The sequence below is a fragment of the Anopheles bellator genome, chromosome 1 (genome assembly GCF_943735745.2).
Source record: "Anopheles bellator chromosome 1, idAnoBellAS_SP24_06.2, whole genome shotgun sequence".
Classification (NCBI taxonomy): domain Eukaryota; kingdom Metazoa; phylum Arthropoda; class Insecta; order Diptera; family Culicidae; genus Anopheles; species Anopheles bellator.
In genome coordinates, this window is record NC_071285.1 from 43379152 (window position 1) to 43399543 (window position 20392).

At 44.1% G+C, this 20392-nt stretch overlaps 7 protein-coding genes across 8 annotated transcripts; 1 reads left to right on the forward strand and 6 right to left on the reverse strand.

Moving 5' to 3' along the window:
• Positions 1-2034: 2034 nt before the first annotated feature.
• LOC131215657 (ventral anterior homeobox 2) lies at positions 2035-4236 on the forward strand. The gene is made up of 2 exons (XM_058210048.1): positions 2035-2437; positions 3284-4236. Exons 1-2 carry the CDS (start codon positions 2035-2037, stop codon positions 4234-4236), a joined length of 1356 nt encoding a protein of 451 aa, XP_058066031.1.
• Positions 4237-4328: 92 nt separating this feature from the next.
• Positions 4329-8140, reverse strand: LOC131209510 (alpha-1,3-mannosyl-glycoprotein 2-beta-N-acetylglucosaminyltransferase). The gene is made up of 5 exons (XM_058202598.1): positions 6757-8140; positions 6580-6684; positions 6197-6287; positions 5942-6112; positions 4329-5871 (listed from the first exon to the last, which is right to left on the reverse strand). Exons 1-5 carry the CDS (start codon positions 7737-7739, stop codon positions 5758-5760), a joined length of 1464 nt encoding a protein of 487 aa, XP_058058581.1. The 5' UTR covers positions 7740-8140; the 3' UTR covers positions 4329-5757.
• A 326-nt stretch (positions 8141-8466) lies between these two features.
• Positions 8467-9876, reverse strand: LOC131215658 (zinc finger protein 100-like). Its single transcript, XM_058210049.1, has 4 exons — positions 9230-9876; positions 8960-9130; positions 8701-8899; positions 8467-8634 (listed from the first exon to the last, which is right to left on the reverse strand). The coding sequence occupies exons 1-4, from the start codon at positions 9874-9876 to the stop codon at positions 8467-8469; spliced, it is 1185 nt and encodes a 394-aa protein (XP_058066032.1).
• Positions 9877-10042: 166 nt separating this feature from the next.
• Positions 10043-12013, reverse strand: LOC131215836 (zinc finger protein 613-like). The gene is made up of 4 exons (XM_058210235.1): positions 11132-12013; positions 10883-11059; positions 10630-10822; positions 10043-10557 (listed from the first exon to the last, which is right to left on the reverse strand). Exons 1-4 carry the CDS (start codon positions 11992-11994, stop codon positions 10363-10365), a joined length of 1428 nt encoding a protein of 475 aa, XP_058066218.1. The 5' UTR covers positions 11995-12013; the 3' UTR covers positions 10043-10362.
• A 240-nt stretch (positions 12014-12253) lies between these two features.
• On the reverse strand, positions 12254-14229 carry LOC131215825 (zinc finger protein 70-like). Its single transcript, XM_058210224.1, has 4 exons — positions 13196-14229; positions 12953-13129; positions 12692-12884; positions 12254-12620 (listed from the first exon to the last, which is right to left on the reverse strand). The coding sequence occupies exons 1-4, from the start codon at positions 14221-14223 to the stop codon at positions 12372-12374; spliced, it is 1647 nt and encodes a 548-aa protein (XP_058066207.1). The 5' UTR covers positions 14224-14229; the 3' UTR covers positions 12254-12371.
• A 360-nt stretch (positions 14230-14589) lies between these two features.
• LOC131216330 (RB-associated KRAB zinc finger protein-like) lies at positions 14590-16961 on the reverse strand. 2 transcript variants are annotated; one of them, XM_058210787.1, is made up of 5 exons: positions 15709-16961; positions 15325-15501; positions 15182-15258; positions 15063-15119; positions 14858-14996 (listed from the first exon to the last, which is right to left on the reverse strand). In XM_058210787.1, the coding sequence occupies exons 1-4, from the start codon at positions 16569-16571 to the stop codon at positions 15076-15078; spliced, it is 1161 nt and encodes a 386-aa protein (XP_058066770.1). In that variant the 5' UTR covers positions 16572-16961; the 3' UTR covers positions 14858-14996; positions 15063-15075. The 2 variants fall into 2 exon arrangements, with proteins under 2 accessions (XP_058066769.1, XP_058066770.1); XM_058210786.1 differs by having other exon boundaries at positions 14590-14996; positions 15063-15258.
• A 5-nt stretch (positions 16962-16966) lies between these two features.
• Positions 16967-18725, reverse strand: LOC131215660 (transcription factor grauzone-like). The gene is made up of 5 exons (XM_058210051.1): positions 18516-18725; positions 17707-18335; positions 17457-17627; positions 17193-17391; positions 16967-17131 (listed from the first exon to the last, which is right to left on the reverse strand). The coding sequence occupies exons 1-5, from the start codon at positions 18654-18656 to the stop codon at positions 16967-16969; spliced, it is 1305 nt and encodes a 434-aa protein (XP_058066034.1). The 5' UTR covers positions 18657-18725.
• Positions 18726-20392: the final 1667 nt, after the last annotated feature.

Consider the following 20392-nt stretch of genomic DNA (forward strand, 5'->3'; position numbering starts at 1 on the left):
GCAGGCAAGCACAGGAAAACCGAACCGAATGGGATGACACAGCCACACGAAAGGAGTGCTCCCCGCGAAGGGGGGAAGCAAAAGATGGGCAAACTTTGTTTGGAATTAAAAATAAATCTTGCGGTTCATTTATCTTCCCCCTTACAGTTCCTGCAGGAAATGGAACACATCGCACGCACGGCAAAGGGGAGCACACCGTGTCCGGATGGGATCCGGGCTTGGGGTTTTCGCTTTTCCTTTTCTTTTCCCCGGTAGCGACATGTCTTTCGAACCTCGTTTGGCAGGTTCTTCGACGGAGCGCCTCGTGCGGTGGCAGGATATTGGAAAATTGTTCGAATAATTTGTCTTTCTTCGGTTACGCCGAACCCCAGGCGTTGACATCCGATCATTTGCCAGGGAAACACACTGTGTCTGTCTGTCTACTGACGTCGCGGTGGGTGACAAATTTATGCACCTTCCTGAACCCGGCCGCCATTTTTGCTAATTCGATCGAATGCGCAATTTGGGATCCTTTGCGTTCGGGCCAGAAGCAGCAGAGCGCACTGCAGAGCTTTATGTTTTATTTTCGTGGTGTTGTAACGTTCCAAACTGAAACGAACTCAAAATTACCTCGTAATCTCTGTATTAATTTGTGTTCAATTAATAATATAAAACATACTGAAGTCGTCACAATAAAATGGGAGAGTAAGTAATGAGGTACTAAACATCGGGGAAGTCGAGAAGAGTCATATCGCCTTTTCTCAATTCTTCCACTTTCTGGCGATAATTTAGAAGTGTGTGTTCATTTCTGTAGCTTAGTTTCGTTCCTCACAATCACGGGTATTAAAGTGTTCCTTACGATGCCCATTTAAAAAACGTTTACATCAATGTGCAAAAATTTATCAAACCCCTCGAAGCACTCCATTGTAGCTTAATAAATCTATAATCGTTTATAATAATCGATCAGATTTGAACCGCAATTGGGATTGCTCTAAAAGTTCTCATATAAATCAGTTCCATCAGTGGCGGTGGACAACCTGGAATGGTGGTCAGTGAGTAAATTGATTGCCCTCCACTGCACACTAACTAAACTAACCAATGCGGAATCATCTCATCAAGCGGCGGACAGGCTTTCGGCCATTTATTTGGACACCTCCGAGTAAATATCACCGCAATAAACCCGAACAGATGAGACACTAACGATGAAATCATGCGTCGATAATGGGTTTTGCCGGCACCGATTAAGATGTAGCCGAGAGTGGCTCCAGCAGAAGCCTCCCCTGGATCCCAGAGGGGGATCCGTACCACATGTGGTACGGTACTTCGTCGGCGTTGCGCTTCATTTAAATCGAAAGTCGAAGGACGGAAGCACCGCGCCGAGGATTCTGGTGACTCGCCAGTCGATCGGCCGAACCGTTCGCCATCGCAAGCGTGTGGCCGGCCTGCCGGTAATTAGCTGATGATTTATTAGTTCTGCTTGTTCGGCAACGAACAAGAAGACGACGGTGGCGACGGCGCGCCGCCGCGGCGCAGCATCGGCCGGGAGACGATCATCCGGATCGCGGATCGTGTCGGCCACGCCCCATTTTTGTCGGGGCTCATCTCCGCGCGCTCCGCTTCCGTGCGAGTCCTTGTCGATCCCGGAGGAACCCAGGGTGGGCGTAGACACTCTCGACGGCGGCACACGTTTCCCGGGTCGTGATCGTGCCGTGTGACACTTTTCCGACCGTCAGTCGATCGTGGAAAACGCGTCCAAGTGGTTCTGTCTCAGTGGAGACAGTTTTTCGATGGAAATAGCTTGTTAGACTTTGGTGATTTGAAACAGTTCGAGCGAGCTACTTATGTTGAAGTGTTGGCCAACCTAATCCCAATGCGCTTAAGGACGCCAAAGTGCATCGAATCGAAAGTGTCGGAAAGAAATCACAACCGAAAACAGTTTTGAAATTCAACCTCTGTGAATATTGTGTATGGTAGAGAAAGAGAGAGAAAGATATTATGAACGTTCCTGACCACGGATCCTCGAAAACACCAGTGACCGCTTCCGCGCCGGCAAACATGGCAGCCGCAACACTAGCTTCCACGGCGAGCACGCCCGCAATGGGTGGCTGCGCGGCCAATCGCGGAAAAAATAGTTTCTCCATCGAGCACCTGTTGGCCAGGCCGGATCGCTCGAGTGCATCCGGGAGTTGCTATGCGGGATTCGTGGATCCGTTCTCCACCATGGCCAACCCAGCGGCTCTTGCGGCAGCGCCCGCGATTTATCAAACCGTCCTTCACCCGTCGGTGGTCGATGGCGGATTCGAACGAGCAGATGAGTCGTCTTCCGGTCCGAACGGGATCGTGTTTGACGATCGGGCCGTACCGCACCGATCCGGCTCTTCGTCGCCCAACTCGAGCTGCAACGAGGACACGATGGACAACTGCTCCGAAGTCGCATCGGAGGGCAGCACCGGCACCGGTAAGTCGAATTAGCGGTCCATGGGATATGCAACTGACTCATTCTGTTTTAGTTAAGTTTTATGTACCTCAGTGACTCTCTTTTTTTGTTAACTTCCGTTGCTTAAAATTATGTTTTAAAGATTTTTTCTTACTTATAAAAATAGACGTTAATCGTCCCGAACGTTAAGCTATTATTTGATCCTCGATTTAATCCGAGCTGTGAATTCAATATGAAATTTTAAACATCCAGTTACAGTTTCGTAGTCTAGTATCGGAGTTCGGCTGTTCGGATTGGTGGTTATCTAAAATTAAAATTTCTTAATTTCATTTCCAAAAATCAAATCGCACTGCTCGTCATCCCCTCTGGTGGAAAACCACTTAGCCGGTGATCTTAATGGCGTAGTGTCCTCACCTGCACCATACGTAACACCAAAATATGTCCTTTGCGTCAGCACCGCGCGGTACAAATCCGCACAACTAGCTAACCTGTCACACGATCGCTCATCAATCACCCACAAAATAAGCATTTAATCGTTTTCTAATTGCCTCGAAATGCGCCACTTAATTGTGGCCGCTCTCGGCGTCATTCGGTGCGTCTCGTCAGAGGAGTTTCGACAGGGTGGAAAAAGAAAAAAACCTGTGGAGTGATTGATTTTTCCTACCACGGGACGGTGGAGACGCTTAGCCATCTTCAGGTTGCCGTATTCTTCCTTTTAAAAATAGTTACCTGACAAAGCACCCAACTAGCCATTCCGTCTGCGAGGAAGTTGCGAGAATGACCTGCTCCGGTGCGCTACTTCTCCCAGCAGAACTACTCTCTACAGAGTGTCTCTTAACGGCCGTTACGGATCTTTTGCATTCACAGGAGCAGCGGCAACTGACGATCGGAAGAAGCGTCCCCGGACCGCATTCTCGGCGGCCCAGATCAAAGCGCTCGAAACGGAGTTCGAGCGGGGCAAGTATCTGTCCGTCGCCAAGCGGACCGCACTCGCCAAGCAGCTCCACCTCACCGAGACGCAGATAAAGATCTGGTTCCAGAACCGGCGCACCAAGTGGAAGCGCAAGTACACGGCCGACGTAGAGTCCCTGGCTTCGCATTACTACACCCAACTCGGCATCGGTAGCTTCGCCCGGCCGATGGTCGTGGGCGACCGGTTGTGGCTGTTCAGCCAAAGCCCGAACGGTCCCACACCGGTACAATCGATGCTGCTGAACGGTCCCGGTCCAAGTGCAGGGCCACCCTCCACCGCCCATCACCTGTCCACGGTACGAACCTACGCCACGGGTCTACCAAACGTTAGCCCGGCAGTGGCTTTTGGGAGTCCCCGTGCCATCACTCCGGCCCCCGGTGGTGCTACGTCATCCGGTGCCTCGGCCGGTTATCTGCATAAACTGTCACCAGCCGCACAACCTCGAATACCGGGTTCGCTCGGGCTGCGGCCACTGCTCGCGGCTGGTGAGTACGTAGAGGCAGCTTACTATGGTCCGGTCGTGCCGGACACATTGACCGGACCACGGTTTAGTGCCATTCCGCCGCATCTCCTCAATCCACTACCGACGGATGGGGCACCAGCAACCGGTGGAGGGTCGGGAATCGCCGATCTGGAGCGTGCCTTCGGTAATCCGAGTAGCCTGATCGAGAGTCTCACCACGGGATACACAGACCCGGGCGGACCACGGGTCCCAGCTCCGGAGCAAACCGATTTCATCAACAACAACAACAACAATGAGTGCAGTAGCAAGAACCCGAACGTCTTACAGGACGATTCATCCAGCGAGATTGACTGCGAGGAGCTTGAAGACGGCGCACCTGTTTAGGGCCGGGGGCCGCAGAAAATCGATGCTTTGTGAATTACCAATTAAGACAAGAAAATACAGTAACACATGCGCTAGTTTATTTACATCGTGCTTTTGTTGTACACTGTTTACTTAAGCTTATCGTATCCTTTTTGGAACTCGCTCGCGCCCACCAAAAGGGTTTAGTTTCTCTTTTAAGCACGTTTAGCGTAAAACGACATGTTCAAGTAATTTTCACAGTCTGCACTCTCTGGCTAATTTTTTTCTCTTATCCCTCTTACTGTTTATCATCCAACGATTGATCGTGATTGGCTTTCGAATTGAGTTTTGGTAAAAATGGCATTTTTTATTTACTTTACAGACCATTACTAGGGCAAAGTGATGCATTGTCCGTTGCACGCATTGGTGCGCAACATTTTACGATATTACAAGTCAGTTACTCTACACTTGGCCGCTGCTTTCTTGCGCGAAATGTAGAGCAATGACTTATTGCTTGTTGTCTGTTTGTGTTTTCCCCATTTTTGTTTTTAAATCTTTGTAAGATTTTATTTCTCGAAATCAAGTCCCTTTATCTTCACATTTAGCAGCGCTGAAATCACTGCGACTGTTAGCTCCTACACCACGCATTGACTAGCTTCTGCACATCCTTGTCACGAACGGATGTTTGTGTTTTTAATATGCTTTCTTATAAATCTATTGTGGGTTAGATTGCGTAGCAAGTTATCGTTACTGAAGAAGGGAAAATTACGTATCCCCGGTGAACTTTGAGCCACGCAATAAAATGTAGTTCAGTTCCAAAGTTCTTTGTCGCTTAGAAAATCCTATTTTGAATCTGAAAAGAACCACCGGACTGATAACTTTTAGTATCCATCCCCCTTTTTATCGGTGAGCGTTTCAATTTCTATTCAAGAGGTGCACAGGTGCCGCCGGAAGATACATTCTCATAAAAATTTGTTTAATTAAAATAAAGTGTTCATCGTAATCAATCTAAAGCGGAACCGGCACTGTTAAAACCAATTTCTTTTTTTTCATTTCTCTTAAGCTGTGAAACAGTAAAGGCCCGAAGAAAGAACTATTGGCCTGATAGTAATACTGTTCCGATTTCATATATAACTGCAACCGTAACGCGCCGTACGTTAGGAATGAATTGTGATTCGTTTCGTTTTTTGTGTTCCGTTACGAAACCCATTTTGATTGTAAGTTTCACGTTGGCGAGTTGATGTGTGGGTGTGATTTGTGTGTAAGGTTGAGTGTATGTGGTTGGGCTGTGTATTGATAAAACTGAGAATCTTTGTTGTACATAAAAAAGGATAACGATAACAAAATGAACAGTTGGCACAGCACCGAACTCTCCTTGTGAAATGCCGCCAAAGTTTGTCAGTTTCTTTCCCACCGAGCGTTCGAGTATACCTTCTTCCGAGTGGCGCCAGTGGAGAAAACACGCCATTCGTCTTACCACCAGCGATACTTCCGGAAAAGGTTGTTCAACAGGAGAGTTACAATGTGTTGCCGCTAGGGCAGCGCTGGCCGCGGAGCGCTGTGTTAACTCCAGGTGAGATCGTATCCCTTCCAGTTGGCATTCGGTGCTAGGTAGACGCGCTGACCGTTGTAGAAGAATGACACAATGCCTCTGTAAGCCGTCCGCGGTACGCCGCTCTGTAATCGACCGACCAAAACAGAACTTCCACTCACGAATTTTGTTCCCACCTTTTCGCAGGCTACCTACCTTAAAGTCATCCATAAGCCCAAGGCTCTTGGTGGCCCTTTTGTACTGCTCTTTGGTGTGGTACGTAATGCGAATAGGTTCCCGTGTCATTACTATGCCCCTCTTCAGTTCGTCCAACGTTACCACCGGACTCTGGTAGATCGCGCGCAGGAACGCATCGTCGTAAACGGACTGTGTCGATACGAGTAAATGGTAAAAGCAAACTCATCATTAGCTGCGATCTGTTTGTGTGTAAAAAGGACACCAGGGCCATACCTTCAATAAATAGGTGAGATTAGATTTGGTAAAGCTCACAAACTCTTCGCTCAGTTTGATGTACTTCAAATGCTTATCGAAGAAGAGCCCGCTGTAAAAGTAACAATGTTAAAAAATAAGTTTGTAACCAATTTTATGCATTTCAATATGAACAATGCACTTTATGCACTTTGTGCAACAATCGAAATACAGCGTACACACGGCTTTCTAGTTGAAAGTATTTGGTCAAGAAATTTGTGTTGAATTAGTACTTGAAATAATTGCGTTTCCAGCAGAAAGCCATGCTTATGTTAAAATGATAAATACAATTACAACAGTTATCAGTTAAAATGTGTTGTTAACGATTTAACGAACTTCTTACAGTCGACTCATCAAACACTTACTTTGACACACCAATTTTTCCGAAAGTTCTCGTGCGTGGCAATTCTGGACGAATGCAAGCACGCTCCTTGCGCTGCTCGGGCTGCCGTATCCAATCGTCCCAGAAGCTAAAACGACAAAGCGCACATTAGACGCATCATCTAAACGAAACATCTAGCGAGTTCCGGGGAACCACTCACGCCTTCGGCCATTTCGGCGCCAACTCGTCCCATAGATCTTTGGTCAACATCCAGCCGAGTCCGGGGAAAAAATCCGATCGATACAGTAGATCGTGCGCGTTGCTGTCGATGAGTCCCTCTTTGCCATTGTCATTCCATGCCGATACGCACCACAGAGACTGGTCCCGCTTCAGCACGGGGTAGGTCCCGAGGAAGTACTCGTAAAAGTCAGGCGCTACGCTGAGATCGTCTTCCACGATGATGACAGAATCGAAGCCCTGTGCGAACACTGTCCGCAGGGCCCAACCGTAATGGCGCGAGATTTTGTAGTAACCTTTATATTTTTTCTCTTTCGGCGGCACAGGGATATCGGATTGGTCCGGTTGCTGTATCAGCGTTACCTCGTCTTTATATGCAAGAATCGTATTGCGTGTCGCTTCGTCATCGCAGTCCTGGGACACAATGATCGGAAACTGATCCGAACTCGGTCGATAACGTATCAGATCGTCCAAACACTTGTTCACAGATATTCGATTGCATGCAAATACCAGCACCGGAATTACTGGAAAAGCCGGATCGTTGTTAAGGTATCGCTGCTGGAACTTGCTGAGAACCCGTTCAGCTTCCGGTCGCGTGTCTGTGTCCGGTGGAAGTGCCGGTGCCCCCAGCAGCTCATTAATACCGCCGTCCTCTCCAGTATCGCCAGCTCGTGTTATACTTTCCTGCGGCGATTGCGACGACGTTTCTGGTGGCATCGCCACGGACTGCGGCACGCTGAGCTCCTTCTGTTCTTGCCGTCGCAAAATGGTGATTATGTCCCGGTACAGGTTCTGTCGGTTGTCGGAGAATATTTTCAAATTCTCTTCGAAAGACTGCACCTTCTCCATCAACCGGCTGGCGCGCCTCGGTTCCGGTACGCGCACGGTGCGCATGAACGCGATATAAGTCATTAGCACCCAAAGAACGAGCACACCAACCAAAAGCAACGTTTTGCGAGGTCTCATTACGCTAGCACGCAACGAACGGCAAGCACAATGGGCCGATTACAGCAGCAGCTGGATCGAGAGAGATAACTCGATCTGGTTCACCAATTAGCGAGGGCTTCAGGGTTGTGCACTGTAATGCAAATGTTCGCGTTCCCACGTTCGCGGTCGCTTCACGGAATGATTGCAACTGCTTTGTACCGTGGTTTCGGGTACACGCATTAAGTGGCTCACATACCTCACGCTCACGTTTTATCACTTACTGCAACCACCGGTGGCACCGTTCAAACAGCCTTTAGTTCGTTCTCCCCAAGTGATAAGCCTAATATGCCCCTGTGCCATGTCGATTCCATTGATCGTCTATGAAATCCATCAACGAAACACACGCTGACACCAGCGATGAGCGATAAATCTCCTATTGCTGCCTGATAACGTAGTTTTCCTATTTTTACAGCGATCAAAACACCAACCGAAAAGAACTTCGTCGCGAGCATCTGTGCGACTTTTGTACGTGGAAAGCAGCAATTTGTTTACATGCTGTCAGGTTGGCAATGACGTTTAAACGGCTTGTTAGCTCTGATGATGTAGATCCACAAGCACACTTGTTGCAGTTGTGTTTTTAAATTTAAATAACGCACCATTCGAAGTTATTTGTTTTATTTCCGATGCCGATTGTTGTTATATTATTATTTCGATGTAAGGCAAAATAATCCCTGTAGAGAATAAATTCAAATTGTTGCCTCCAGTCTTAACATCCCGCCTGGGACGGGTCTTCGTTGTTCTGCATTCGCCCCTTTTTCCACTCTACAGGATGCATCCCCTTCCTGTGTGCGTGCATATTTGCAGACGAGTTAAACGACTTAGGACAGTACACACATTGGTACAAAATATCGCCTGTGTGAATGGTCATGTGTTCCTGGAAAAAGGCAAAATGAGAAATTCATTATCCAACCATGTAACAATCATAATCACAGATAACTACCTGCAGTGTGAACGCCCTTTTGAACGCTTTCTGACAAATGCTGCATTTAAACGATTTCTCTTTCCTGTGCACAAACATTTTATGGCTTTGTAACGCCAGGGAGTTTGGTGCACGTTTGCCGCAAATATCGCATATCTGCGGTTCACTGCTGCTCTTATGCCTAAGGGTATGCTTTCTTAAACTACCTGAATTCTTAAGCCTACACAGAAAAATCAGGTTGAGAACACAGAGATACCTTTGAACTCTCATCAATACTTACCACTTTCCACAAAGCTCACACTCCACTCTGGTCTGTGATTCTGCGCCTCCTTGATGCACTTTTCGATGAACCCCAAATCGTGTTTGTCCTTGAGAGTATGTGCCAAATATCAGATCGCCCGGAGCGTGTGTCCCAAGGTAATGCTGTCGTAAGCTTTTTTCACTACAAAAACTTTAAAACAAAGTCAGTTACAATTTTAACAAACAAAGACCGGAAACCAATCAAGAAGATTAAATAATTGCAAACAGTAACAAAAAACTGTGGAAATACCTCTTACAGCACTCCCTGCACTCGTAATTGTTCTTCTCGCTAGAAACATTACTGTGCCGTTTCTTGTGGGCATTGAGTTTATATAGCTGGCTGAAAACATGATCACTCTGATCGCAGTTGTATACATTTTGCTCCGCCGTCGTACGAATGTTGATTAATGTATCGCCATACAAACATTCGTCTAGTTTGTCAGGACTTTCGTGGCAGTCGTCGTGGGATTGAGAATCTGTTGGAAGCAACTCATCCGTGTCGTTGTCTTTGGTAAGAAGTACTATTTCCAGATCGCTGACCAAACATCGTCCAACATCAGAGCTGGACTCGTCATCAGATAAATTTTTAGAGTCTGTTAGAAATATTTGCGATATTTGCTGCGCTGCCGGTTCATCATTGGAGTCATTGGAATCTATCACGATGCATCCTGCTGAATGGACCCGCTCAACTTCAGTGTAAAACGCGTGGAATCCTTTAACTTGATCCCAACAGCCAATACAAATCATTTGGTTTTGAACTGTTTCGGGAGCGAACCAAAAATGCTGACAGAGAACATCCACTTTTTCTAGTTCCGATTCAATGTTTTTCATTATCACCGATTCCTCACATCTTAAGCACAACAAACACATGCCAGATTCTACTTGCTCCTCCATCATTCCTTTTATAAAATAATGCAGTGTTCGCCGTCCTTAAGGCACGTCGATCGCAAATACTCCTCGCACCTAATTATTTATCAAACAAGCCTATGTTTACATTGGAAATAAAATAAAAAAAAACACCAAAATGTCAGAACGATTTTCACGCTACGTTTACAGCAACTAGTTGAGGGTTTCATTATTTCACCATTTACTGATCTTCCAAAGTTCATTCCCGTTTTCCTGATGCTTTTTTTATCGCCATTCGGATGATCATTACGTAGACTTAGTTCTTTTTCGGTGACTTTCGTAGAATAGTTCTTTTTCGGACTACAACTGCCACAAACTAGTAAAATCCTAACTGATAAAGTGACACCGTAGAATCGACGAAGGCAGCATTCCGAGACGAATTAATTGACGAAGAAGATTCATCCGCCATTTACGGAAAGAATACAAAATCTTCGGATTCATTCTGTACTAGAGTTTGATCCTAATTTGCCAATTCTTCTAGCTATCGGTGTGCTCCCCCACTTCTATTGTTTGCAATGGCTTATATCGGTTTTTATACTGATCATATGCTTTTTGGAACTCCAAAGGATGCTTTTTTTTCCTGTGCGTAGTCATATTGGAATGCGAGTTGAACTGTTTTGGACAGTATGGACATGTGTACAAATAATCGCCTGTATGCGAGAACATATGCTCCTTGAAATAAAAACAGTAAAATGGATGATAATATAGTGAAGCAGAAGCATCAAATAATTGTGTTTTGCTTACCTTTAAATTGTTTTTGCTAGAGAGACTTTTTCCGCAAATGCTGCACAAAAGCTTGTTTGCGTTGTGAACGCGTGTGATGTGATTTTTGAGATTGGCGGTTTTCAAGAATTCCTTGCCACATGTACTGCAAACGCATTTTTTTATACTGTGACATTTCGCCTTATGCTCTCTTAAGTAACAAGCATCTTTTAGCCTGGAAAGCAAAATTTTATAAAATTTATTGCGCATTGCATGATTCATCTTATGTTCTTACCACTTTTTACATATATCACACTCTACAGGAGTATACTGCTTCAAGTGTATCACTCTTTTATGATAATCGTAATTCTTCTTTTGTCGGAATGATTTTGAACATACGTCACAGATAAACAATTTTGGAGCATAATGGACATTTGCTATGTGCCTGTCTACAGCCACTTCGGTTGGGAAACTGAAAACGAAATAATAATGGTGAATTGTATCGGATAAAATAAAGGATATAAAAGCAAATACGAAATCATACCATTTCGAGCAGTCCGTACATTGATACGATTCCCCATCTTGTTCTGGATTGTTTCTCTTTGTTGGCTTATGGTGTTTTCGGTGCGAAATGAATTCTTTTAAATTGGAATAAACAAGCTCACAATCTATGCACGTGTAACGTTTGCAAAATTGTTCGTGAGCATTGAGCTGATATTCTTTCACAAAAATTGTATCGCACGATTGGCATTTGTAGGATGTGTTTTCCGGAACCGGAGTTAACGCCGGAGTTTCACATTGTTTGCTCAGGATTTTGTCATGTGTGTCAAGTGATATTCCGATTTCGGTGTCTGATGGCTCATCCTCGATATCAGACAGGCCAAACGAATGCTTTGGGTAAAAATGTCCTTCATCAAGCGCATCGCTTACATCAATAGATACAAATTCCTTTAACATGGTGCCTTGGTGAACTTCATTACACGTGCCATTCTGTTTAGCATCAAAAGAATCCATGTCATCCTTTTCTGGTAAATCATCGACACATGATTTCTTCTGGTGCTGTTCTTGCACAACATCGAATATTCTTTCGATTTTTTCATCTATGTCGTCCGCATCAGACCCATCATCCCAGTACACTTCCTGAACATTGGTTGATGATTTAGGGCATTCTACAGAAACCTCGATGCAATACCTCGTCTCATGTATCAACTCTACTTCCTTGTAAAACTTATCAAACTCGTCCACTTGTTTCCAGCAATCGTTACAAACGAAGTGCTTCTGTGCGATTTCATTGGTAAACCAGAAGTGCAGCGTGATGGTATTGATGACATCTGTTTCGAATGCTGTGCTAGACACTTTCAGGGGTTCTTTGTGCTTTAAGCACAATAAACAAACAGTGGATTCCATTATCTTCCTAAAACTTTATTAAATATGATCGTACACTGATCATCTGCACAAAACGTGTGACTGCTGTGTTTGGCGCGACTGCGATAAAAACATTGTCAACACGATGACTGACAATAAACATCAAATTTCGCCTTTAGTTTATGCCTGAGGTTTCAAAACGTCAATTCGAAGCTCGAATGCTCGTTTATTTCACAATCGACGTTCGCTGTAATATAACTAATTCAAACATTCTTTAGGGGAGGAAAGAATTATCGTGCTATTTGCTGATTTATATGCAATGTATTGCATTTATTTAACCTTAATTCTATTCGATTTTTTCGTGGCTAATTTCGGGATAAACTGTCTCTTGGTCTTGTGGCTCGCTCCTCACAAAGTCATCACAACAATGTTTTTCCTGCTTCAGGCGTTTTTGCTTCCAACTCTAAGCATTCCTGATATTCCACTTTTTCAGCTCCTTCAGCTATGTGGGTTGGATTATATCGATTTCGATACTGTTCACGTTCTTTTTTCCACTCCAAAAAATGCATTTTTTTCTTGTGCGAAATCATATTAGCGTACGAGTTGAACCTCTTTGGACAGTGTGAACAGGTATAGAGATACCCACCGGTATGCGAGGTCAAATGTTCCTTGAAATAGTTTAATTGAAAATACATATGAAATGTAGATGAGCAATGTCATCAAACGATGTGTTTTTTACCTTTAAACTTGATTTAACGAAAAAACATTTTCCGCAGACGTTGCACGGAAAATTCCTTTCCTTGTGACTGGCGCGGATGTGCGATTGTAGATTCACATGGGTCAAGAAATCCTTTCCACATCTGTTACACGGCCAGTTCCTGGTTGTATGAGACAACCTCATATGGGTGGATAAGTAACTAGTATCTTTTAGCCTAAAATGAGAAGGTACGATACTTGAATGTTCATTTAGCTTTGAGCATAAATCAGCATGTGCACTTACCACTTGCCACAAGTTTTGCACTCTACTGGCGTCCACTGCTTCAAGTGTATTAATTTTCTGTGAATGTTGTAATATGATTTATCTTTGAAAGATTTCGAACAAAATTCGCACATGTACAGCGTCGTTGGATAATGGACGTATGCGATGTGCCTATCCACAGCTACTTCGGATGGAAAACTGCAAGCAAATAATGTCGACATGGACCAATTACAATATTCTTCAAATCAAAATATGAGATCATACCATTTCGAGCAGTCCGTACATTGATAAATTTCTCGGTCTTGGTCAGGGTCCTTTCTTTTCGGTGGATTATGATGTTTTCGGTGCGAAATCAGTTCTTTCAAATTGAAGAACACAAGCTCACAGTCCTTGCAGATGTAACGTTTGCAAAATTGTTCGTGAGCATCCAGTTGAAATTGTTTCACAAAAGTTTTACTACAGGTTTTACATATGTAGGGTTCGCTTCCCGGTGCACGGGTTTGCTTTTCGGTAGCTGGTTCATCATATTTGTTCAGTATTTTTTCACTGTCGGAATCGGATGTCTTACTATCAGCATCCGTGAGACAAACCGAATGTTCTGAATGCGAATCTTCTTCGTACAACGAATTAGTTGGAACATTTAATACACTTATCTTTAACCAAGCGTTTTCATGAACTTCAATGCTCGTGCTATCATCTGCTTTATCTTCGAAATCTAAATCATCTTCATCGTCTAACTGATCGATTTGCAACTCTTGCTCTTGCTTTTCTTTTGACTGAACAACATCGAAATTACTACCGAGTGTACCGTTTGTTTTCTTGGTATCCGTAGTATTGTCCAGTGGTTGATTTAAGCCCATATCACCTGGATCGTCAAATTGATCGATTTGCGACTCTTCCTCTTCCACTAAGACGGCATCAAAAACACTGATTTTGTCAGGTGATTGCTCTGTATGAAATTCCTTATACCAGGATGTGCAGCGCCCTACTTCCGGTTCTAGCACACTGAACGATGGTTTGGCGCATTCTGCAGAAACCTTGATACTCGATACTCGATACTCATGTAACATCTCCACTGTTTTGTAAAACTTATCAAACTCGTTCACTTGTTGCCAGCAATCGTTACAAACAGAATGTTTCTCTGCATCTTCTGGGGCGAACCAAAAGTGCCGGATAATAGTGTTGATAACAGTTGTTTCGAATACTTTGCGAGGCACTTTCAGGCGCTCCTTGTGCTCTAAGCACAATAAACATATATCGGATTCCATTACCTTCCTTGGACGATTAAACATAAACGCTTGAGTCATAATATTCACAAAAGATTCGGCATCAAAACATTAAATGAGATTTGCCGAGCAACAAACATCAAATTTCACCTTCAGTTTATACCTGTTGTTTGAAAGTCATTCAACAACAGTCACGAATAGTTTGTATTCGTCTGTATTTGCGTTTTTAACTAACTCTTACCGCATGTGAAATAATGAATTATTTTCTACTTGACTAAAATAGTCAGATTTATCAACATCGAATGCACGCGGGAATGGGTTAGAAAGAAAACGCAGAGAATGATAACACAGTAAAGGACACAATTGACCTAGTAAAGGCCAGTAATTGAAATATTACGCTGTATATTAATCAGTTTTCTTAGTTCTACCAGTTTCCTGTAATTCAACGTAGAAAAAATGAATCCAAGATTTACAGATCAAGCAGGAAACGATTGTGTACTATCGGCGATTGTGTAAACTATCGGCGGAACGACTATCGTCACCACGAACACTTGAGCAAAGCGTGTGGCGAACAATTTGGCCACTCCCTCGTTGTTAATAGATCCAGATCCAGAAATCATGGCTGCGTCAATTCTTCAAAGCGTTTCCATTGTTTCGTTGCCAGACCTTCTTACAGTATGACCTGGCTTGTATCGATTCTGGCGCTGCTCACGTTCTTTTTGCCACTCCAAATTATGCATCTTTTTCTTGTGCACAAACCGATTAGCACTTGAATTGAATTTTTTTGGACAGTACGGACAGGTATACAGATAATCGCCGGTATGCGTAGCACAATGTTCCTTAAAATAAAAATAAAATTATCGAAGTTAATAATATAAATACATCGAGTGATTTATTTTATTTACCTTTAAACTGTTTTTACTGGAAAGATACTTCCCGCAGGTGCTGCACACAAATGTTTCCTTTATAATATGGGCATTTTTTACGTGATATTTAAGACTGCAGTTTGTCGAGAATACCTTACCACATGTATCACAAGTGTAGTTCTTGGTTTTATGACATTTTCTGATGTGCACGTTTAAGTAAGTAACATCCTTCAGCCTAAAGATGACGAGCAAAATATTGAATAATGCAATAAACATTGTATGAACGACTAAGTTTTCTTACCACTTTTTACATATTTTACACTCCACGGAAATATACTCCTTCAAATGTACTCGTCTTTTATGGATATTATAATCTGATTTTTTTTTGAAAGATTTTGCACAAATATCGCACATGAAAAAATTTTCAGGATAATGCACGTAGGCGATGTGCCTATCCACAGCCTCCTCGGTTGGAAAACTGCAAACAAAATCATAATTTTAGACTGTAGTTGTTCGAAGTGACATGAAACATTCTTGCACATTCTTTTGGGGCATAAATTTTTGTGATGCACCTATACGGGGAATAACGATTATCGATTATACCGTAAACCGGGTATTATATACCGGGATTATACCGGGAATAACGATTAGACCGTAAAATATAAACGCTAATTCGAGATTATACCTTTTTGAGCACTCTGTACATTGATGAGCTTGTCCGCCCTGTTCTGGACTGCCTCTCTTGGTTGCTTTATGTTGTTTTCGGTGAGAAATTAGTTGTTTTAAATCGGAGAAAATATGCTCGCAATCTACGCACTTGTAACGTTTGCAAAATTGTTCGTGGGCATTGAGCTGATATTGTTTCACAAAAATTGTATCGCACGATTGGCATTTGTAGGATGTGTTTTCCGGAACCGGAGTTAACGCCGGAGTTTCACATTGTTTGCTCAGGATTTTATTATGTGCTGCAAGTGATATTCCGATTTCGGTGTCTGATGGCTCATCCTCGATATCAGACAGGCCAAACGAATGCTCTGGGTACGAATGTCCTTCGTCAAGCGCATCGATTACATCAATAGATGCAAATTCCTTTAACATGGTGCCTTCGTGAACTTCATTACACGTGCCATTCTGTTTAGCATCAAAAGCATCCATGTCATCCTTTTCTGATAAATCATCGACACATGATTTCTTCTGGTGCTGTTCTTGCACAACATCGAATATTCTTTCGATTTTTTCATCTATGTCGTCCGCATCAGACCCATCATCCCAGTACACTTCCTGAACATTGGTTGATGATTTAGGGCATTCTACAGCAACTTCGATGCAATACGTCGTCTCATGTGTCAACTCTACTTCCTTGTAAAACTTATCAAACTCGTCCAGTTGTTTCCAGCAATCGTTACAAACGAAGTGCTTCTGTGCGACTTCATTGGTAAACCAGAAGTGCAGCGTGATGGTATTGATGACGTCTGTTTCGAATGCTGTGCTAGACACTTTCAGGCGCTCTTTGTGCTTTAAACACAATAAACAAACAGTGGTTTCCATTATCTTCCTAAAACTTTATTAAACATAAACGCTTCAACGATGATAAACACAGAACGCGCGTGGTTTGTTGTTTGTTCGGAATTGCAAAGCATTCTGACATTCTGACATTTGACAAACAATTGTCAAACCAATAGTTGACAATCAAACATCAAATTTCTCCTTTATCTCTTCTTGTTTGATCGAGTATTTTTGAATTATTCAAGTTAGTTACTCAAGCGCATAGACATTTTGAATGCGCACGATTCGCCGATTCGCACAATTTCCGTTTAGTTTTTTCATAAATATCACAGGTTTAAACCAAATCATTTGTGTGCAAGTCGATGATTTCCGAGCAATGTTTATTAATGCTCTGTGATTATCCAGGATAGGTCAAAGTAGTCTTTCCAGTGAGGTTTTCAACTTACTTCCTTGAAGCGATTCTCGTACTGCTTGCGACTGTGTTCCCATTCCGAAGGATGCATCTTTTTCTTGTGCGAATGCATGTTGGCATTCGAGTTAAACTTTTTCGAACAATATGGGCAACTGTAGAGAAAACCACCGGTATGTGTAGTTAAATGTTCCTGAAAATAAGCACCACGCAAGTTAGGCACAGTGACAGTGATCTGGTGGGTTTCTGACTACCTTGAGTGTGACCGCTCGCTTGAAAGCTTTTCCACAAATAGCACATAGAAAAGACTTTTCTTTCATATGCACAAACTTTTTGTGGGCTTTTAGTGCCGAAGCATTAGGTGAGGTCTTACCGCATACGTCACAAATATTCTGTTTTGCACTACTACCATGCCTCTGCATGTGCTTGCTGAGGTTGGGCAAATTCTTCAACCTGAAATACAAGCAATCATTATCAGTCACCAGCAACCCAGAACAGTGATTGCTTCGTACTCATACCATTTACGACAAATTTTACATTCCACCCCACGAGAGGGCTCATGATGAATTTTCTGGTGATGCCGAAGCTGTGCTAAGGATTTGAACGCTTTCGAGCACACATCGCAAATATACCTTTCGGGCCCATGCACGGTTTCCATGTGTCGCTTGACGGAAGCTTCAGAAGCGAAACTGTAAAGGGGATAGATAAAACGATGGCACGGATGAAGGTTTTTATCAACATGGCGCATTAAATTCATTTGCTCCTTACCTTTTCGAGCACTCTGAGCACTGAGGGGACTTTTTAAGTTGTTGCTCTAGTTTATGCTGCTCGCGGTGACTGTTCCATTCAGCATGTGTTGTGAAATTACGATCGCAGTCCTCACACTTGTAAACTTTCCGCCGCGCAACGTGACTATTCAGTAATGAGCGCTTACTAATTCTAGTAGTGCGCTTGTGGATATGCGGCGCAGGTGCAGGACCATCAATCGCCGTGTGATCGTTCCGGGACGGAAGAGAGAAAAATGTCCTACAAGCTATGTCGGTTATGGTTTTCGTATCAATGTTGTGCTGTGCGTAGTTCTGCGAGCGACTATGCTGACGGAAATGTCGGCCACAGCAATCCATAAATATTTTCTTCTTGTGAACTGTGCGAAAATGTGTCCTAAGTGTTGGGACGGTCGGGCAGGTCATCCCACATTCGGCACATTTCAAGCGACAACACATATTCGCCAAACCATCATAATGATCGTATGAAACCGTTCTATCGGTTCTACGAGTCGGTTCACTGCTGCTGTAGGCAGCTGATAAAGGGTCACTCGAAACTGCACAATCGACGGGATATACCTCCGCAGAATCCTTTATTAGGTCGGAAACTAGTCCTAACTGCTTCACAGGTCTCTGTATATTTTTATGGCGTCGAGCATTTAACTCCTCATGTTTTGGCGCGTGGAGTAGCGAAGAACGTGCTAAGTTTTGCTTCAACTCTGCCCTTGCATGAGCACGAAGCACTTTCTTGTAGAATCGCTGAAATTCTTCCACATGTTGCCAGCAATTCCGACAAACAAACTGATTTCGCACGTCCTGTCGATCGAACCAAAAATGCCGACACAAGATGCTGACGATTTTCTTCAATGATCCTTCACTATCACATGGCATGCGCTCTTTGTACTCTAAACACAATATGCAGTTGGTAGTGTCCAGTATTTCCAGCTGCATCATGTTTGCATAGGAAGGACTAGCACCCGAGAATTGGTGATCTCGCGATACGCGAATGTTTTATGTTTTATGTTTTCGCTGATATTTCCTTTATTGATAAACAATCCAACTGTTTGAACAGAGATTGATTGCCGGGTGTATATAGTTCCGGATCGAAGAGGCGACCGTGGACGAAATATTTCGCCCGGGTGATGTACGGCGAAACATTTCAATTTGCATATTCAATTGCTTCGTTATTTATTTATTATTTAATATTTTAATACATACGGTCCGAAACACCTGAAGTGGTTGGGACACAACCCATTCATTAGCATGACAACACATGAGACAAGGATCTGATCCGCAACGCACACGAGTTCTTGATTGCTTGGTCTTGTGTAGGTTTTTCATCGCCTCGACTGTTCGATTCTGACCCAACATTACGTGATAGTCGATCAGCACTATGTGGGCCCGAAACAAACCGTGCAATCGATCGTACCGGTACACCGTGCTCCGGTACTCTCAGAATGGAATAAAACCTTCAGAGTGGCTAGAACAGTGCGGACCGTTATCATCGAGTTCTTTCGAACCTAGATCAATTAAATGATGCCCTAAATCCAACGTGATGCGCTTTCCTCTGAACTTGTCCCATCGAGCCAGATAACGAGGAAGAACTATGGGAAACAGAACAACACATGCAATCCACTTGTATGCTGCGCACCAGCTAAGACCACAATCATGCCTTCTCCCCGAATGAAGTGGTTGGCGTCTAAACGCAAAGTTCTGCATCGTTTAACCTGACCGTGGGGCGGACGAAGCACACATGCTGGCCGCACGCGACTGCCGGAACCATCAGGTTATAGCGCCCCCACCCGGGAACGGTGTTCCGGTGGACCTACGGCTGTTTCCGTTCTAGCGGATTATCTGACTGACACAGCAACCAAACCATAGCATTAGGTCATTCATACGATGTCGACGCCCCGTGAGACAACGGTCCTAAGATGTACCCACCAACCTAGAAAGGAGCGAAACAAAAAGCGACTTCCGTCCGGTGGCTATACCTGCGCTGCTGCTGCCGCTACTACTGCTGAAACGGTAAAGGTTAAGGGAAGATGACACAGCTGAGTTTCGAGCATCGAGTCTGGCCACCGTTTTTTTTTTTCATACTCAACCCAGGCTAAACTCAGAGGACGAGACGACAAGCCGCAAGAGATTATGCTGACTGATACTATCTGTGGCCGGGAACGAGAATGATATCGTTCTACGGCATCCCCCTGCCCGGTTTTTTCTTCGCCGACTCATCATTCTACCGCTACCAACCATGTGAACCCGTGGCCGTGTGGGGGTTTCTTTATTCTTTCGCTTACCCGTACCAGCGCCCGGCTGCTATCGCAGTTCGGACCACCATCCCATCTTCCAGTCTGCCTTCTTTGGCTTCGGGTTTGCTGAAATACGAAAATAGTGCCCAACAAAGCGTGTAGCATCGTTTATTTGCTTAATTAGGAGTTGTTTGCGAACCGTGGCGCAGCCGAACCACAGGTTGTGTCCTCTGTTCGCGGCACGCAGCGCTCCGCAACATCAATCAGCAACATTATAATAACGTAACCGTGCCTGATACCGATCGTTTTCCTTTTCCGCATTAATTTGCGCATTGCCATTGAATTCGGCTTGATAGCGACAGCATCCGCCCGGTTGAATGTAAGGGTTCTCTCTTTCTTGTCCCTTGATCCCACGTGGCCCAGATGGCCCGTGCTGATCCA

What these genes read in the sequence shown, in the direction of transcription:
- LOC131215657 (XM_058210048.1), top strand. Translation starts at nt 2,035, where the DNA reads ATGGCAGCCGCAACACTAGCTTCCACGGCGAGCACGCCCGCAATGGGT. An exon ending in GGAGGGCAGCACCGGCACCG is followed by an intron (nt 2,438 to 3,283) that starts GTAAGTCGAATT and finishes TTGCATTCACAG; the next exon opens with GAGCAGCGGCAACTGACGAT.
- LOC131209510 (XM_058202598.1), bottom strand. Translation starts at nt 7,739, where the DNA reads ATGAGACCTCGCAAAACGTTGCTTTTGGTTGGTGTGCTCGTTCTTTGG. An exon ending in GCGCCGAAATGGCCGAAGGC is followed by an intron (nt 6,685 to 6,756) that starts GTGAGTGGTTCC and finishes TTGTCGTTTTAG; the next exon opens with CTTCTGGGACGATTGGATAC. An exon ending in GGAAAAATTGGTGTGTCAAA is followed by an intron (nt 6,288 to 6,579) that starts GTAAGTGTTTGA and finishes TTACTTTTACAG; the next exon opens with CGGGCTCTTCTTCGATAAGC.
- LOC131215658 (XM_058210049.1), bottom strand. Translation starts at nt 9,876, where the DNA reads ATGATGGAGGAGCAAGTAGAATCTGGCATGTGTTTGTTGTGCTTAAGA. An exon ending in TGCAGGGAGTGCTGTAAGAG is followed by an intron (nt 9,131 to 9,229) that starts GTATTTCCACAG and finishes TTTGTTTTAAAG; the next exon opens with TTTTTGTAGTGAAAAAAGCT. An exon ending in AAAGGGCGTTCACACTGCAG is followed by an intron (nt 8,635 to 8,700) that starts GTAGTTATCTGT and finishes GCCTTTTTCCAG; the next exon opens with GAACACATGACCATTCACAC.
- LOC131215836 (XM_058210235.1), bottom strand. Translation starts at nt 11,994, where the DNA reads ATGGAATCCACTGTTTGTTTATTGTGCTTAAAGCACAAAGAACCCCTG. An exon ending in TGTGATATATGTAAAAAGTG is followed by an intron (nt 10,823 to 10,882) that starts GTAAGAACATAA and finishes TTTGCTTTCCAG; the next exon opens with GCTAAAAGATGCTTGTTACT. An exon ending in CTAGCAAAAACAATTTAAAG is followed by an intron (nt 10,558 to 10,629) that starts GTAAGCAAAACA and finishes TTTTATTTCAAG; the next exon opens with GAGCATATGTTCTCGCATAC.
- LOC131215825 (XM_058210224.1), bottom strand. Translation starts at nt 14,223, where the DNA reads ATGTTTAATCGTCCAAGGAAGGTAATGGAATCCGATATATGTTTATTG. An exon ending in TGTACGGACTGCTCGAAATG is followed by an intron (nt 13,130 to 13,195) that starts GTATGATCTCAT and finishes ATTTGCTTGCAG; the next exon opens with TTTTCCATCCGAAGTAGCTG. An exon ending in TCGTTAAATCAAGTTTAAAG is followed by an intron (nt 12,621 to 12,691) that starts GTAAAAAACACA and finishes AACTATTTCAAG; the next exon opens with GAACATTTGACCTCGCATAC.
- LOC131216330 (XM_058210786.1), bottom strand. Translation starts at nt 16,571, where the DNA reads ATGGAAACCACTGTTTGTTTATTGTGTTTAAAGCACAAAGAGCGCCTG. An exon ending in TGTACAGAGTGCTCAAAAAG is followed by an intron (nt 15,502 to 15,708) that starts GTATAATCTCGA and finishes TTTTGTTTGCAG; the next exon opens with TTTTCCAACCGAGGAGGCTG. An exon ending in TGTAAAATATGTAAAAAGTG is followed by an intron (nt 15,259 to 15,324) that starts GTAAGAAAACTT and finishes CGTCATCTTTAG; the next exon opens with GCTGAAGGATGTTACTTACT.
- LOC131215660 (XM_058210051.1), bottom strand. Translation starts at nt 18,656, where the DNA reads ATGATGCAGCTGGAAATACTGGACACTACCAACTGCATATTGTGTTTA. An exon ending in TGCTCAGAGTGCTCGAAAAG is followed by an intron (nt 17,628 to 17,706) that starts GTAAGGAGCAAA and finishes TCCCCTTTACAG; the next exon opens with TTTCGCTTCTGAAGCTTCCG. An exon ending in TGTAAAATTTGTCGTAAATG is followed by an intron (nt 17,392 to 17,456) that starts GTATGAGTACGA and finishes CTTGTATTTCAG; the next exon opens with GTTGAAGAATTTGCCCAACC.